A 17,153-nucleotide genomic window follows, 5' to 3' on the forward strand; every position below is an offset into this window, starting at 1 on the left:
TTTTAGAAGTAAAGGATCATTGAATATATAACTCAGAAAATTTATCTAATTTGTAGCTTTGTTCATTTTATACTTTCTTGACTGGTTTATTTTTTAATATTAAGAAAACACAGAAAAACTAATAATTTAATATTCTTTTCTTCGTCACCCTCATGTAAGTCTATCAGCAAGCTTTGTCAACTCTGTCTTGTAAATATAACCCAAACTCATCTACTTCTCTTCATCTCTGCTGCTACCACTCTAGTCTAAGGTACCATTATCTCTCATCTGGACTATTAGAGTATCCTCCTAACTGGCTTGCCCCTTTCACTCTCAAACTAACCCATTCTTTTTTGTGTTGTTTTTTTTTTTTTGCGGTACGCGGGCCTCTCACTGTTGTGGCCTCTCCCGTTGCGGAGCACAGGCTCCGGACGTGCAGGCTCAGTGGCCATGGCTCACGGGCCCAGCCACTCCGCGGCATGTGGGATCTTCCCAGACCGGGGCACAAACCCCGGTGTCCCCTGCATCGGCAGGCAGACTCTCAACCACTGCGCCACCAGGGAAGCCCTAACCCATTCTTAATGTAGTAATCTAGAGTTATTTTTAAAACATAATCCAGGTCATGTCATTTTCCTACAAAAAATCTTCAGTGGCTTCCCATTTCATTTATAATAAAATCCATATTCTTTACTGCATCTGTAAGATCCTTTTTGATATTGCCCTGCCTGTATCTCTGACCTTATACCATATTATTCTTCCACCAACCATTTTTATTAATCAGGGGATAATATTATTATTATCTGTTAATATGTGGAAAACATGGAACAGTGACTGGCACATAATAAGTAAATTGATTGTAGTCATATTGGCCTTTTCTATTTGTTCCTATCTCAGGGCTTTTCTGTTTGCTTCTGTTTTCTGTGTGTATGTTACCATAATTTAAATAAATCCCACATCAGTGGACATTTATTTTCAGATTTTGCTGCAATGAAAATCCATATATAACATGTTCATAGGGTAATAAATTCCTTTCAGTAGAATTGAAAGGACAAAGAGCATATATATATACACACATATTTCGGTGTGTATGTGTGTGTATTTAATTTTTTTTTAACATCTTTATTGGAGTATAATTGCTTTACAATGCTGTGTTAGTTTCTGCTTTTTAATTTTAATTGATATAATCATATGAGCTTTTCAGAAATATCAATTTTCAATCCCACTAACAGAATACCTATTTTTTCAGATTAACATTGGATATTACCAGCCTTTTAATTTTTATTGAAGTGATAGGAGAAAATATTTTGTGTGTTTTATATTATTAGCGAGCTATTTTATGTCTTTTTTGTGTATATATCAGCCATATATGAATACCTGTGTTTCATCATTCAGTGATATATATGTATAGATCAATCACTTGGATTAATAATTACATTTCAGAAAATTTGGTGTGTAATGTATAAGATAAATCTCTTTTTCCATTGACTTCTTCTATAAATTTCCATTGGGGGAAAAATTTACCTGGTTGTCATAGTTTAGCCATTTTAGATGATGGGTTTATAAAGATGTCTACCCTATATTAGACTGGTAATTTTTGTGCATTTGCTAGTACATATATTGTTAACTTTGTACTTTTCCATTGTAAACTTTTTCCTGTTCTGAGATATCTTATCTACTCTCAGTTATCTCTTCTCTTCATTATAGACTGTAGGAATTTTTCTTATTCTTAGGGAATACCCAGACTTATCATTAGAGTTTGTACATTTTGGTTTCTAAAGAGCTGACCTATAATAGTAGTTAACATGTGTAGGTGAAAAATGGTTCACCTCTTTGGTGTATCAAAATGGTATACAGGTACATCATTATTCCATATTATTTTCCAGTGTAAATTTTTTTTCATCCTTTTTATGTGATCAAATGAACAAAACACAAGTACAATATCAACACCCATTTTTAAAGCATTTTTCTTCCTCAGCTTTGATTTTATGGTATAATATATGGGTCAAATCATGACTTGCCTTTTATGCAGTGATATGTAGTATATATAACTTGAAGGCCTATAAAGTGAATGTTGTCTTTGTCCCATAAGGTAGATATGATAAATGTGATCTGTTGTGATTCAGTTGTAACTTTTTTTGCATGTTGCAATTATACAGATTCTGGCCTTGTACATTAAAGTTTTGTTTTGGTTTTCTAAAGGATTCTTTGTTTATACTTTTTGATGCTAATTTTTATTCAGAAATGATCTTGAAAATGTAGTATCCATAACAAACATTTTATTATCTATCACATTAAATATAATGATTTACATAGTAATTCAGCTGTTTAACTATAAAATTGAAATATGGCCATATGTATTGGAAAAATTGAAAATAGTATGTTTTGTTTGGATTTGCTCCAGAAGTCCTATAGATGAAATAGAGTTTTAGTTAGTGTTTTATGCCATGAAAAAAACACTAAAGAAAATACGTAACATCTGTTAGGTCTATTACGGACTAAATTTTTTAAACAGATGGCTTAGATTGTTCCTGCTTCTCTTCCAAATATTTGTGTTTATAAAATACTTAGTTTTGCTGCTACCCTTGGGACCACCACGTGTGTGTGTGTGTGTGTGTGTGTGTGCACGCACGCATGTGCATGCACATGCGCACATCTCTGTGTGTGTGTGTGTGTCTGTATATATGTGTATATGTATATTTGCCTTTGGGCAATTTGAAAAGGTACACTCCATTGGCTAGACATAGCCCCATGCACTCTGGGCACTTTTGAACAGCATAAAAACCATTGAACTGACAATCCCATTCTAGTTTTTTGTGTTAATAAATATATGTATAATGGAATATGTTATTTGTTGGACATTATAAAGCAGGCAGAGCACAGACACAATAGTATATTAAGGTTTTAGTATTGCTTTCTTTTCCTTAGATTAAATATCTTTTTACAGTTTGGGATAGAGGGGAAGTGTTTTGTCTTTTTCTCTTTTAAGATTGTTGAGTTTTTTTGGATTATAATGGTAATAAACACTTGTATAACATTCTAGTATTTGTTAAACAGAAATATGTTTGATGCTGCTTTTTTTAAATATGTGTTTTCTTTATTCAGAATGCTACACTACAAGCAGAGAAGCAAGCATTGAAAACTCAACTGAAGCAACTTGAGACACAGAACAATAATTTGCAGGCTCAGATTCTGGCACTTCAGAGGCAGACAGTATCATTACAGGAGCAGAATACCACTCTTCAAACACAGAATGCCAAGCTTCAGGTTGTAATGTAAAATTATCGGGATATGCAACAAAACTCTTGAATTATGCTATTATGCTATTAAAATAAGGATGACTAGACATGGTAACATTGTTTCCTAGAGAGAGAATTTAACAATTAGTTGAAGATAAAGTATTTCTATATGTGCTTTGCCAAATTTTCAGATATCAGCATTTTTTAAATGTCAGAGCCTCTAAATTAAGTAATAAATTTACTCATCAAATAAAGATAATTTTATTTTTATTGACTTCATGGCCTTTTACCCGTTTCATCAAGCTGCTAATAATTAATCAGGTAGAAACCCTTGTTTTAGAGTATGATTGCAGCATATCTATTAGTTAAGTTACTGGAAAACAACACAGCATGAGAATTTTGTCTTTGGACTTATCCTTAATTCAAATGATCCATCTTGCACTTAACACTACCAGTGTCTTTTCAAATAGAGCAGTCAAGTGGGGGAAAGTGCAACTCTCTGAAACCTCTTAAAAAGCAGTGAAGAAGTTCCCCCTCTGAATCTAAACATTCTTCTTTCTCTAACTCTTTTCCAAATGATACAGCAAATACTAATTTAATTTAGACTTGAGAAAATTACCAATTGAATATTCACAAGTAATTCTTTCCTTCTATCAACTCTCAACTTCTAGAAAATGATAAACTAGCATTTCAAATTTTGTTCTTTTTCATGGAATTGTTGCTAATCACCTTCATTCAAGATAATTTAACCCTGGGAATTCCCTGGCAGTCCAGTGGTTAGGACTCCACGCTTCCACTGCAGGGGACCCAGGTTCAATCCCTGATCGGGGAACTAAGATTCTGTAAGCCGTGCGGCTCTGCCAAAAATAAATTAATTAATTAAATTAAATAATTCAACCCAAAACATATATATGATATGTATCTCATAATATATATCGTAACACCTACCAAAAATCAAAATTAAATTATAACCTTATTCTTTAGGGTGCTAAAATCCAAATTTTCTCAGTATAATATGAATATATCCGCAGTGATTTATTTAGTGCTTCCTAAAGTTAACATTGTCTTTTACTATAAAAAAAAAGAACATTATAAGCTATTTTTCTTGTGTCTAATACAGTATGCATTCTTGTAGGTTGAAAATTCCACTCTTAATTCCCAAAGTACCTCACTTATGAACCAGAATGCACAACTCCTAATCCAGCAGTCTTCCTTAGAAAATGAAAATGAATCTGTGATCAAAGAGCGAGAAGACCTGAAATCTCTCTATGATTCTCTGATCAAAGATCATGAAAAGCTGGAACTTCTGCATGAACGACAGGCTTCAGAGTATGAGTCTCTCATTGCTAAACATGGAACTCTAAAGTCTGCCCACAAAAATCTTGAGGTGGAACATAAAGACCTTGAAGATCGGTAATTTATTATCTTTTCTTGTGCTGTTAACTTAAAACCAATTTTCACTGGGTAATATAATAAATTGTATATGTTAAACAGGTCTGAGATAATTTATGTAGGACATATATATAAATTTACATGTTTTATGTGATACATATTAATAAATTACTATTGTTTCCTTTATTTCTAAAATGTTTTCTTTTTTTCTAAGGAAATATTATAAACCAAATACATAACTTTTTTTTCCAGTTACAATCAGTTACTAAAACAGAAAGGACAATTGGAAGATTTGGAAAAAACACTGAAGGTAGAACAGGAAAAAATGCTGCTTAAAAACAAAAACCATGAAACTGTAGCTGCAGAATACAAGAAACTTTGTGGTGAAAATGATAGGTAATAAATATTTATATATTTTAGTTTTGTATTATTCATTATATCCAACGTGTATGTTGCCCCTTTGTAGTACCATCCATAACTTAGAATTTTTTAAAAAGACCCCAGAGCAATAAGTAAATTACCCACCAAAATCATGTAGCTAGTTATAGAATGACAGACGAAAACCTGGATCTTCTGCTTTCTCTCGTTGTTTCTCTCTTGATTTATTCAACTAATTATGTTTTTAAGCCACATTATATAACAAAATTTCCATGTATGTCGATAGAATTTACATACTTTATTGAGACAGAATGTAATGAAACCTGACTCTTTATGTCTTTCTCTTTCTGCTAGTCTGGTATCCTGATTCTTGTCTTTGAAGGTGCTAAAAGTGAGCAGCTTTATCATTTTCTAGCTCATTGTTTGTACTTTTAGTTTTAACTGTCTTAGGTTTTAATGGTCTCATATTGCCATGGGGCAATTATTTTTTAATTTGAAGCCTTGGGAAAATCAAAACTTGTCAACTGGTGATCACCCTACTTCATAAGAGTACATTTTCAAAAAATTTTTGGAAGCCTTTGAAAAATTTAGACAGCCTAAACATTTGTACTGCTTTTACATTGCCGTAGCAGAAGTGCTGAAAGACAGCACACAAAATTCAGTGGGGATCATTCATTGAGTATTTGTCCTATTACGGATTTAATGCAGTCTATTTTTAGAATTAAACATCTATTTCTTTTCCTTTATTAAAAAAATCCCTAGGCTTCTAGAGCCATTTTCATTTTCATACTTAGTAGTTTTTAATTTAGGAATTTTTACAACTAGAAATTCTGTACTGATGGATTTGAACTTTAACAAGCTCAACACCAAGCTAGAATCAAGGAACATATATTTGTACAGTATAAACAACAGAAGACCAAATTATGACAAGTTATAGGATACAAGGACATATTACATACATAACATTGGGGAATGCGTTTAGTCTGGAAGTCCCATCTTCAACCTAACCTTTCTTCCTTGTTGGGATTCACACCAAACTGGGACAGTTTGTGAACTTGAGTAGACCTTCCAGAAATCTGTTTTGCATACATTAATGAAGAGTCTCCAGAAAGAATTCAGCCTAAATGATAAGAAATTGAGCATGACAAACTTGAACCAGAAGATTATGCAGGCTTGGAAGGGAAGAGTGGTCCTGAGTAGAGTATTTTCTGTCTCTCAGTGCTGTTCTTGCCCAGCTTTTATGCACTCATGCCTGTGTTCTAAGGGAAGAAAAGGCTTTAAGTAAAACCTGAAAGAGCTCTTTTACAAATAAAAGATATTTGTGAAGACTTAATCTAAAGAACAGTAGTTTATCCATTTCTCTAAATAGCGTAAGTTTTAATCTTCAATGATGCCAAACCAAGAAAGTTGGTGGACTAGGTTGTCTTGGTCTCTTTAGAATTATGTTCACTGAATTGCATTTTGGTGTTAACGTTCTCAGCTTTGAGGGACAATGTAAAAAAACTCTCTTAAAGAGGTTATTTTAGTATTTGCCAGTGAGATGATATTGAGGACATTGTTTATTCTACCTCTTTATATCCCCTCCTGCCATGAAGCATTATGTAGCTGTCTATATGCCTCAGTGAGGTTTGCCCAGCTGTTACACACATGGCATGCATTCATACATGGATTCAACCTATTAATGGAGTGTTTATTGTATGTTTCTGGTCTTGCCATTTTACTTTTTTACCAAGTCATGATTTTTTAAAATGTATTATTTTATTATTTATAATTCTTATAAGCGTACTCAAATTGTTTGGAAAATGAGTTGAATTAAATTATTAGAAGTTCTGAGCAAGTATCATCCTGAGCAAAAGTTTATTTTGTTTGGCTCCCTCCGCCTTTTGTGGGTTCCTGATCTTAATTCCTTCCATAAGATGAAGGTTAGTAAACTACAGCTAGCTTAGCAAGCCACATCCAGCCTGCAGCCTGTTTTGGTACAACCCCAAACAAAGAACCGTTTTTACATCTTAAAACGTTGTGGTGGGGGACAAAAAAGAAGAGCATGCTGTAGATTGCATGCGACCCACAAAGCCTAAGGTATTTATTACTCTCTGGTCCTTTATAGAAAGAATTTGCTGATCTCCCTCCTAGAGGTCAGTGGACCTTGTTCTAAAGGTATAATAGTGGAAAGGAACAGAAAAGGCTATACTGTGATTTTTACAAAAAAATCCAAAATTTATCATGAATAATTGAGGACTGCATAAATATCAACAATTTGCCACAACTGCAGAAATCTCAATAACTAATTTTTTTTTTTTTTTGCGGTATGCGGACCTCTCACTGTTGTGGCCTCTCGCGTTGCGGAGCACAGGCTCCGGACGCGCAGGCTCAGCGGCCATGGCTCACGGGCCCAGCCGCTCCACGGCATGTGGGATCTTCCCGGACCAGGGCACAAACCCGTGTCCCCTGCATCGGCAGGCAGACTCTCAACCACTGCGCCAGGGAAGCCCTCAATAACTAAAATTTTGATTGAAGTTTGTATATCTCAGTTATCTGGCAACAGATTGATAGATTACCATGTCTCATACTGGATTGATTAATTTGCTCGATCTGATTTTTCTTTATTTTTCATGCTGAATTGTAGAATCTTTGAATTCTCTAGGTTAATCAAAACTGGATTGGTTATTTTCTCTTTTGTCCTTTAAATATTTTTCAATTAATACTTAAAAGTTTTAAAGTATAGTTTTTACAGACTAGAAACTGATTCTTGATAAGTTTAATCACTGGCAAGAGAATCTTTTATATTCTTTAAGTATGTCTGAATGTGATTTACAGCATTTTCACACTGTGTAAATTATAATGAAATCTATTAAGAGAATCTAACTCTATTTATATCATGATTTCTAATTATAGGTTGAATCATACATATAATCAGCTTTTAAAAGAGACTGAAGTTTTACAAACTGACCATAAAAACTTGAAAAGTCTTCTAAATAGTTCCAGACTGGAACAAACAAGATTAGAAGCTGAATTTTCAAAGTTAAAGGAACAATACCAACAACTGGACATCACATCCACCAAGCTAAATAACCAGTGTGAGGTGAGCTTAATAAGTTTAATTGCTGTTTCCTTCTCTTCAGGTATCAAGACTTGCCTAAAAAGTAAACAATCATATTATAATAATGATAATAGCAGTATATGTTTAGTGGGGTATTTCCAAAAGAATTGGTCAGGGATAATTGAAATTCACAAATCATTCAGAAAAACTTCCTTCTTCCTTTATCATTAATTTCAACAATTTTTATTATTAGTTTAACCTTATATGTTCAGCTACTTTGAAAAATTAACCCTGTTTAATGAAAAAATGTTTACTGACCACCTGGCATGTATTAGTAAACCAAAAAGGTAAAAATCTCATTCCTTGTGGAGCTTATATTCTGATGGAAGGAAGCAGACAATAAACGTAATAAGTAAGTGAAATATACAGTGTTTCAGTGTTTCATTACATATGGCTGTGTAACAATTTACCCCAAAACATGGTGGTATAAAACAGCCATTTTTTATGCTCACATATTCTGTGGGTCAGCATTTGGACAGGGACAGTAGGGCCAGTTTGTCTCTGCTCCACTTGCATCTGGGCCCTCAGTTGGAAGATTGAAAGGCTGAGTGCATGTTTGGTGTTGATGCTGGCTATCGGCTAGAAGCATCAGTTTCCTCTTCACGTGATCTCTCCCCATGGACTGGTTTGGGCTTTCTCACAACGTGGTGAGAACCAGACAGAAGCCATCTCTATGTTAATGATCAAGCCTCAGAAGTCATGCAGCATCATTTCCCCTGCATTCTATTCACCGAGGCAGTCAAAGTCCCATCCAGGTTCAAGGGAAAGAGAAATAGACTCAGCCTCTTGATGGTGAATGGCAAGATTCCGGAAGAGCATATGGACTGGAAATACTGCTGTAACCATTTTGAAGATTAGTCTGCAACATATGGTATGTTACAAGATGATAAGTTATGTGCAAGTAAAAATGGAGTAGGGTAAAGGGGGATAAGGACCCCCAAAGTGGATGAGGGAGTATAGATTGAAATTTTAACTAGGCATCCCTGAACACAGATTTGAAGATTCGTGTATTATTATGTGGATATCTGGGGAAAGAACATTCCAGGCAAACAGCTCACACAGTGAACCTAGGTCAGGGGAATACTGGTATGTTTGAGGAATACTCAAGGAAGCTAGTGTGGCTGGAGTGGAATGAGCAAAGTGGGGAGAGTAGTAGGAGATGAGCTCAGAGATATGCCTGGGCCAGATATGTTGCCTTTATAGGCCATTGTAAAACACTTTTCTGAGTAAAACAGGGGAGCCATGGGAGAGTTTTGAACAGAAGTGACATCTGCCTTATGTATACAGTTCTACTCTTAACATAATTCCATGTCTCTTCCCATGATTGTTTGATAAAGTGATAAAAGTTTTGAAATAGAAAAAGGATATTGAAAGCCTTAAATAATTCTTAAATTTTATGATTGGTCCCTAAATTGTTAAAGCTTGAGTATAGCTTAACGTCTGAATTTCTTGGAACTTTTAGGAAACCAGCACTTAAGCAAACCCTTAAATGGAATTAGTAACAGACTGCATCAGAAAAGTAATTCTTAAAAGCTTTTTGTCTAAAATCACAAACTAATAGAAAAATTAGTTTGAAATCATACATATTTAATTACCCAAAAGAGTTCAGAAATTATAGAACATTCATTCTGCCTGTGATTTATAAAAGTTTAAATAAAATATAATTGGGGTAATACACTTACAGAGGAACATGACGTACAGTGAAGAACATGACAAAATCAACTTCCCCAGCAACAATAAAATTGGACAGAACTATCAAAAACAACCATTTTAGGGCTCTGGAACTCAAGCAAAGACATACAACAAATTGAGAAGAATTTGTTAAAGAAAAACTACTCAGCTTTGGGTAGGAGGTTGTTTGAGGCATTTTATCATGTGACTTCTCCCATTCTTAGTCCCTTCCTCCCTTTTCTCCATACCTGGTAGTTCAGGCAAGGGGCAAGCCTTGAAAACCAACCACTTTGCTACTGGAGGGGACTGGCTTGATTTGAGCAGAGAACAGGAGAGTTCCACACCTAGGAGGGCTGTCAAAGGTCAACTCTCAGATAGCCTGAGGTTGGAATGTTAGATGTGGCAAGTCACGGACCAGGAAACTACTCAGAAATTTAACGTGGAGGTCCAAGGAATGAGACAGCTAGCCATAATTTGTCTTGATAAGGTCCTACATGTCACTGGTGGTCTAGAAGACTGCTCAGGAGAGATCAGAAAGGGCCCTAACTACCTTATCCCTGGCTGAGTGTCCCAACTTGAGTCAAATGCTAACCCTTGGGTAGGGGCTAAGTCATATAATAACATGATTTGGAGGGAGTGGAAAAATGAATCCATAGTGTCGGAGGTTCGTATAGTAGTTAATCTTTGTGGGAAGGGGTGGTAATTGGAAGAGACCACAACAAGTGTTTCTGGAATACAATTAATGTGCTGTTTCTTGATCTGGGTGCTGCTTCACACATGAGTTCATTTTGTGATAATTCATTGAGCTGTATATACACTTAAAATTTGTTCTCTTTTCTGTATATATGTTTTATCAGTTGTCTACCGATGCAGTAATGCTGTATAAGAACCATAGAACCTCAGTGGTAAGGGACAGTAAACATTTATTTTTGCTCGTGAGTCTGGGTTAGCTGAGCAGATGTGCTAATCTGCATTGATGTGTGTGCTAAGATCAGTTGATCTTGGTAGGGCTTGCTCCTGTATCTGCAGTCAGCTGGCACGTACCCTGAGAGCTGGCTGGTCTAAGGTGGCCCCAGCTGGTGTAACTTGTCTGTGCCATGCGGTCTCTCATCCTCCAATAGGATTCCAAGAGACTGAAGGGAAGCACATAAGCCTCTTGAGGCCTAGGCTTGGAACTACCACACCATCACTTCTGCCTCCTTCCCTTGGCCAGAGGCATTCCAAATTCAAGAAGAGGGGAAGTAGATTCCACTTGATAGGAAAAGTGAGAAGTCACAGCACAAGAGGGTACAGGGAGGAGCACTGCATTCAATTTTGCAGTGAATCTACCACATATGTTGTATTTCAATTTAACAACATATAGATAAATAAAACAAATATAGCACAGTATTGACAGTTGTTAGATCTAGATGGCTATTTATGGGTATTCATAGTATACTTTCTGCTTTTTCTTTTTTTTTTTCCCTTGCTTTTTTTCCCTACGTTTAAAAAATATATTCTACAAGTGACACTAAATTTTGACAATCACTACTTTGGTCTCTCTGACTTCTACTGAAACCTCTGGCCTAACTAAGGCATATTTCTAATTTCTATTGACTACAGAGAAGAAGCAGCTCAATCATGCTGGCAGCCTAACTACTAGTAATAATCAGTAGTAATACCACCCATTTATTTATTTATTTACTTACTTACTTACTTATTTTTGCGGTACACGGGCCTCTCACTGTTGTGACCTCTCCCATTGCGGAGCACAGGCTCCGGATGCGCAGGCTCAGCGGCCATGGCTCACGGGCCCAGCCACTCCGCGGCATGTGGGATCTTCCCAGACCGGGGCACAAACCCGTGTCCCCTGCATCGGCAGGCAGACTGTCAACCACTGCGCCACCAGGGAATCCCCCACCCATTTATTGATACTAGATTACCTGACTCCCTTGGATCAAGCCATAAAAATTATACACAAACTGTTAAGGTTTCTTGAAAACAGTGGTTGGGGGAAGAATGAGGTATATTAAGTACCTACTGTGTGCCATAGGCATGACACCACGTACTTTACATATATTATTTAATCCTTGCAACAGTCTTGGGGGATGGGAGTTGTTATCCTCAATTTATAGGTGGGGTCATTGAGGCTCAGAGAGTTACTAATTTGTTCAGCATTTTATAGCTACTTAAATGGAAGGCCAGAGATAGGAATCTAGCTTTGGACTCTAAGTCAAACAGCTGTAAAGAAAGCAGTGTTTGTTTTTGGAACTAGATAATTTATTATATGTTAAACCCAGTGTTTGTGAGAATTAAGAAAACATATGTGTCCAGCACATAACCCAGTACTTTAGCTGTCATTATTACTAAAATAATCACTCATATTCTAATCAGAGTACAACTATCTGATTGTTCAAATAGCAGAAGACTTAAATCTTTGTGAAGTACTTATATTTTTCAGATGTTTTGGGGGATTTATGTTAAATATAAATGTTGATATTTTTAAAAATAAATGTTTGTGTTTAAACAGTTGCTAAGCCAACTTAAAGGAAATTTAGAAGAGGAAAATCGACATCTACTAGATCAAATTCAGACATTAATGCTACAGAACAGAACACTATTGGAGCAGAATATGGAAAGCAAGGATCTTTTTCATGTTGAACAAAGACAGTACATGTAGGTACCAAATAATCTTGCACTCTGAAATATTACTCATGATTTTATCATTGCCATACCTGGTGGCAGAGGAAATGCAATGCTAATTTTTCTTGATTTTCAACATTATTGTTTCGATATATATTTTTTTAATATTTATGTTCTGGGCTAATAACCAGAAAAACTAACATAAAAACACATGGATCCTACTCTTAATGAACTATTAATATAAAGCAAGAAATACAAATAAATTCTGTAATGGAGGTGTGTATAGGAAACCATAGAAATACAGCAAATATAAGGGAAGGAATACCTTAGTCTGCAAGAGAAGGTGGACTTTCTAAAGATGATTGCTTGAGCTGAGACTTAAAGGTTCAGTAGGAGTTTGCCTAAGGAGGCATACCAGCCAAGAGAGCAGCAAATGCAGAAACAGGAGGTGTGATGAAAATATATTATTACTGTGGTATAGGATCTAAAAATTAATTGTTCTTGCTGGAACAAAATTGAGGAAGGAGGAGTAGCAGAGAAGTGGCTGAACACTCAGGAGCCACTTGACAAAGGTTTTCTTTGCCGTACAAAAGACTTGCTGAAAAATTTGATCGGGGAGTAATGTGATCAGATTTGTGCTTTTTGTTTGTTTGATTGATTGATTGTTTGTTTAAACCACTGATGACATTAGAGTGTAGATTGGAGGTTCTAAGAATAGAGACAAGGACTAAGTTTTAAGAAGGCTGTTGCAATAATCTAATGAAAAATAATTCATAAGCAGTGGTAGTTGAGATCAAATATCAATACAAGAGAGATGTGAAAGACAGAATTGACAGAGCTTAATTATTGGTAAGTTGTTTCTCTGTTGAGAGTGTAGGAATCTGGTAAAATCAGAGATTTTGGCCAGGTTAGCTCAGTGGATAGTCTTTGTAATACACCATGATTCACCTTTACTAAATTCTTCTCTTCCTCTTGTTCCCTAAATGAGAAGCACCATAGTATAATAGAAATAGCACAGATGTTGAAATCAGACAGCTCCTAATTCAAATCCTAATTCTTCTCATTACTAGTTATGTGACTATAGACGAGTTACTTCATTTCGTTGATCATTGGTTTCTTTTTCTCTAAAATAGAGATACAACACCTACTTCCAGCATTATCCTAAGGCGTAAATGAAATAATATGTGACTTTCAGACTTAACGTATATAATGGTGAGCTTCAGGGCACATTGGAAACCAGGATACACCATACATTTTTTTAAGTGTCAATTTTATTACAAAATTTGGAGAAAGAACATTATTTTTATATTAATACACAGGTATACCAAGGAGCAAAAGGTAGAGTTTGTGTGAACTTTTAAGATAAATGTAAATTTCAAAGAAATTTCACATTTGTGGCTGGCCACTTTGGATCTTTAATCCTTTTGGCAGCATGTATGCCTTTACTCTCTGCCATAAGGGGTATTTTAGCTTAAGAAGCAGTGAGTGTATCTAAAATTTTAGCATTTAAGTTTCCTGTCCCTTAAGCAGAGGTATTATCCAACACTTTATCTTCTTAATATTATGACCTTTGGTGAATAATCCATTTCTAAGGTTTCAGTGATCGTATGTATACAGTTGACTTATAAATATTAGTACCTATTCTGACTTTTTGAATTTAAATTTAAAATATCATCTTACATGTCAGACAGTTCTACCTGAATGCCTCTGTCACATCGTCCTAGTAGGAGTGACAGTGAATAAGTAGTACTGAGAATTTGGAGTTCCTGATGATATTTCAGCAGGTAAAAGGAGAAAAGAACTGGGAGGTATAGGCTGTGTGCTATTTGAGCTGTGGTATAACTAATGGCAACATCTATTCACAAAGTTCTTCTTCCATATAAACTCTCAAATCATTTCCTTCTATTTCCCACTACCCTAATTCTTCCCTCCCACTCAATTAGGCTACCCCCATTAGCATCCTGAATGCTTTCTTTACCTCCATCCTTTCTGATTATATCCTCTTCCATCACTGAGTTAAGGTATGTAAAGCATAGATTTTATAATGTCACATTGTAGTGAAACCTTCAATACTTCTGATTTTCTGTTAAGCTAAATCTAAACGTGAAACTCCCTCACTCCTTATTCTCAGCTCAGCTGTTTAATTTAGCATTTTTATTTTTTGTGTCAGTCTATCTGATATGGCGTTTTTCTTCATGAGGCTTTCCTTGGTCATCCAAGATGGAAATATTTTCCCTTTTATAAGTTCCTTTGGTACTTCCATGGTACTTTTATTTTGTCATGACTACTATTTTGGATTATAACAGTCATTTGTGTATGTATCTTCTCTCTCCTACTGTACTATAAGCAGAGCTGGGCAACTTACTATTCATCTTTATATACACCTCATGGCTCATGCCTTCCTCACTGTGAATGATCGCTAAATATTTGTTTAATAAATAGTATTCTTTGGCATCACAGTTTTCTTAGAGAGATCATTTTACTTTCATTTCCCTATATAATATATACTGTGAAGAACATAAAAATGAAACTAAGATGTGGTGAAGCTAGTGTATTCATGCATTCCTGGAGGCAGGAAATAATTCTCTACTAGTAAATTAAGCCTAAATAATTCTGCCATAAAGGAAAAAAATCTGTTTGCATGAAGATGTCATTGTAGGATTATTTATTGTATTTGTAACTGTTAAGCAAGCTATCCAACATTTTAATTTTTTGCCTATATAAATTATGATAAATCACCCATCATACCAAAAATGATTTGATATACTAAAGATCCAGAAATAGGGGAATAGTCAGTGTTGATATAATGTTGTTTAATAGCTGTAAAAAGATGTTGAGAGAATTCTTTTGTCATGATGATACTGTAATATGGAAGATTTTCTTCAAACAAAAATCCTATTGAAGAATTGAAACTTTAAGTCCTATGTCCTTTTATTTAAGTAAGTCATAAATTTAAAGAAAATGAGAAACTTAGAAAAATTCCATTGTTACTACCTATTAAATTCTTAGTTGTCAACCGTGGTATCTGTATTTCTTTATGTTCTGGGGAGAAGTTAGATCATAGTCCCCAAATAATACCATTCATAACTGTACAAAATATGATGCATGTCCTTTTATTTTTATAGTGATAAGTTAAATGAATTAAGACGACAGAAGGAGAAATTAGAAGAGAAAATTATGGATCAATACAAATTTTATGACCCATCTCCTCCTAGAAGGTACTATTAACGAGGTTTATTTTCATTTTTATTAAAAAAAAAAAAAACAGAAGCTTCTGATTTTGAGAGGGACTCATATGTTGAATGTTAGACTGATAAGAATTTTTTTAAATTATTTTTTAGGAGAGGCAACTGGATTACTCTAAAAATGAGAAAACTGATAAAGTCTAAGAAAGACATTAATCGGGAGCGTCAGAAATCACTAACATTAACACCAACCCGCTCAGACTCCAGTGAAGGATTTCTTCAACTCCCCCATCAAGATAGTCAAGACAGTTCTTCAGTAGGTTCAAACTCTTTAGAAGATGGCCAAACTCTGGGGACCAAGAAAAGCAGCAGTGAGTGCTTAAACTCTTTAAACATTTGTGATCTCTAGTACTGATTTAGAATCCTTACTGAAGATTTCTTTTAAATAGCTTCCACTGTCCTTTGGGATAATAGTCTGATGAATGTGTTTCTTTTTAACTCCATATCATTTTAAAATTCATTGCCTACATGATTTTCTATATTGTGTATTTAGAGAAATACCATACACAGAGATACCATCATTTGGCCAGGGAGGTAAAATAGTACAGAAAGACCAGTGAAATGAGAGCCAGAATACCTCTGCCACTTGCTAGTCCTGTTAACATGGGCAAGCCTTTTACCTTTGTGTCATACTTCACAGGGCAATTTTGAGGAGCAACCAAGAAATATTTATAAGAGCTCATTTTCAAAACAAAAAAAAAAAAGAGCTCATTTTCAAAATTATTTATAACTTAATAATAAGGTTTTTTATAATGACGTCTCACTCATACTTTGATGCTGTCAAATTGGAGAAAAGTTACATTGTGGGGAAGCAAAGAAAAGTCGCTATGAATTTGAAGAGAATGTTATTCAATGATTTAGAAATAGTTTAAGGTTATAAAAGTTATTGAGGGATTGTTTGGTAAAGGTTCAATGAAAATAAAATAGATAAATTTGTGCATAAACTTGCGATTTAACTTTTTAAATTACAAATGTAGAAGTATAATATCATAACGTGCCCTATACAATTAATACTCTCTTGATTTCATTATTAGTGCACTTTGCTAAACATCAAGAGCAAAGTAAAAGCCTAAAAAAGTGTATTTTAAGAGAAAGAAAAGAATCCAGTGGTAGGCCCTTTGAAGATATACAAGAATTTGACTACTAGCAATGTTCTTATAAAATATGTAAACAGGATACTATGAATCCACTCACACTATAACCAGAATCACTAAATTTAAAAGTATATGTATGTATATATGTTTACACATATATATACATATAGTAAACTATATATGTGTGTATGTGTATGTGTGTGTGTGTATATATATATATATATATATGAATTTCAGTACTATTCTTCTGAAGTATAGTATAGACAAAAACAGCTACTACTTCCCCCAGGGTTAGACTCTCCATATGGGCAGCTCTCAAAACACTCAAAAAACTATATAGATGTTGTTTTGTCCTCAGGGGAATTATCTCTGAAAAAACAGTATTTAGAGTGTAGGAGATTAGACATTCATTATAGGCTATATTTCAGAATGCAAC

General features: G+C 34.8%; 1 protein-coding gene across 14 annotated transcripts in view; it reads left to right on the plus strand.

Moving 5' to 3' along the window:
* CCDC88A (coiled-coil domain containing 88A) overlaps positions 1–17,153 on the plus strand; it is a 193,960-nt gene that overhangs the window by 161,173 nt on the left and 15,634 nt on the right. For all 14 annotated transcript variants that reach the window (XM_033414195.2, XM_033414194.2, XM_004284379.3 and 11 more), the window contains 7 exons: positions 3,082–3,243; positions 4,351–4,628; positions 4,860–5,003; positions 7,881–8,067; positions 12,266–12,411; positions 15,504–15,596; positions 15,720–15,934. In XM_033414195.2, the coding sequence (XP_033270086.1) occupies positions 3,082–3,243; positions 4,351–4,628; positions 4,860–5,003; positions 7,881–8,067; positions 12,266–12,411; positions 15,504–15,596; positions 15,720–15,934 (1,225 nt within the window). The remainder of the gene's footprint in view (positions 1–3,081; positions 3,244–4,350; positions 4,629–4,859; positions 5,004–7,880; positions 8,068–12,265; positions 12,412–15,503; positions 15,597–15,719; positions 15,935–17,153) is intronic.

This window comes from Orcinus orca, chromosome 13 (assembly GCF_937001465.1).
Source record: "Orcinus orca chromosome 13, mOrcOrc1.1, whole genome shotgun sequence".
In the NCBI taxonomy this organism is placed as follows: domain Eukaryota; kingdom Metazoa; phylum Chordata; class Mammalia; order Artiodactyla; family Delphinidae; genus Orcinus; species Orcinus orca.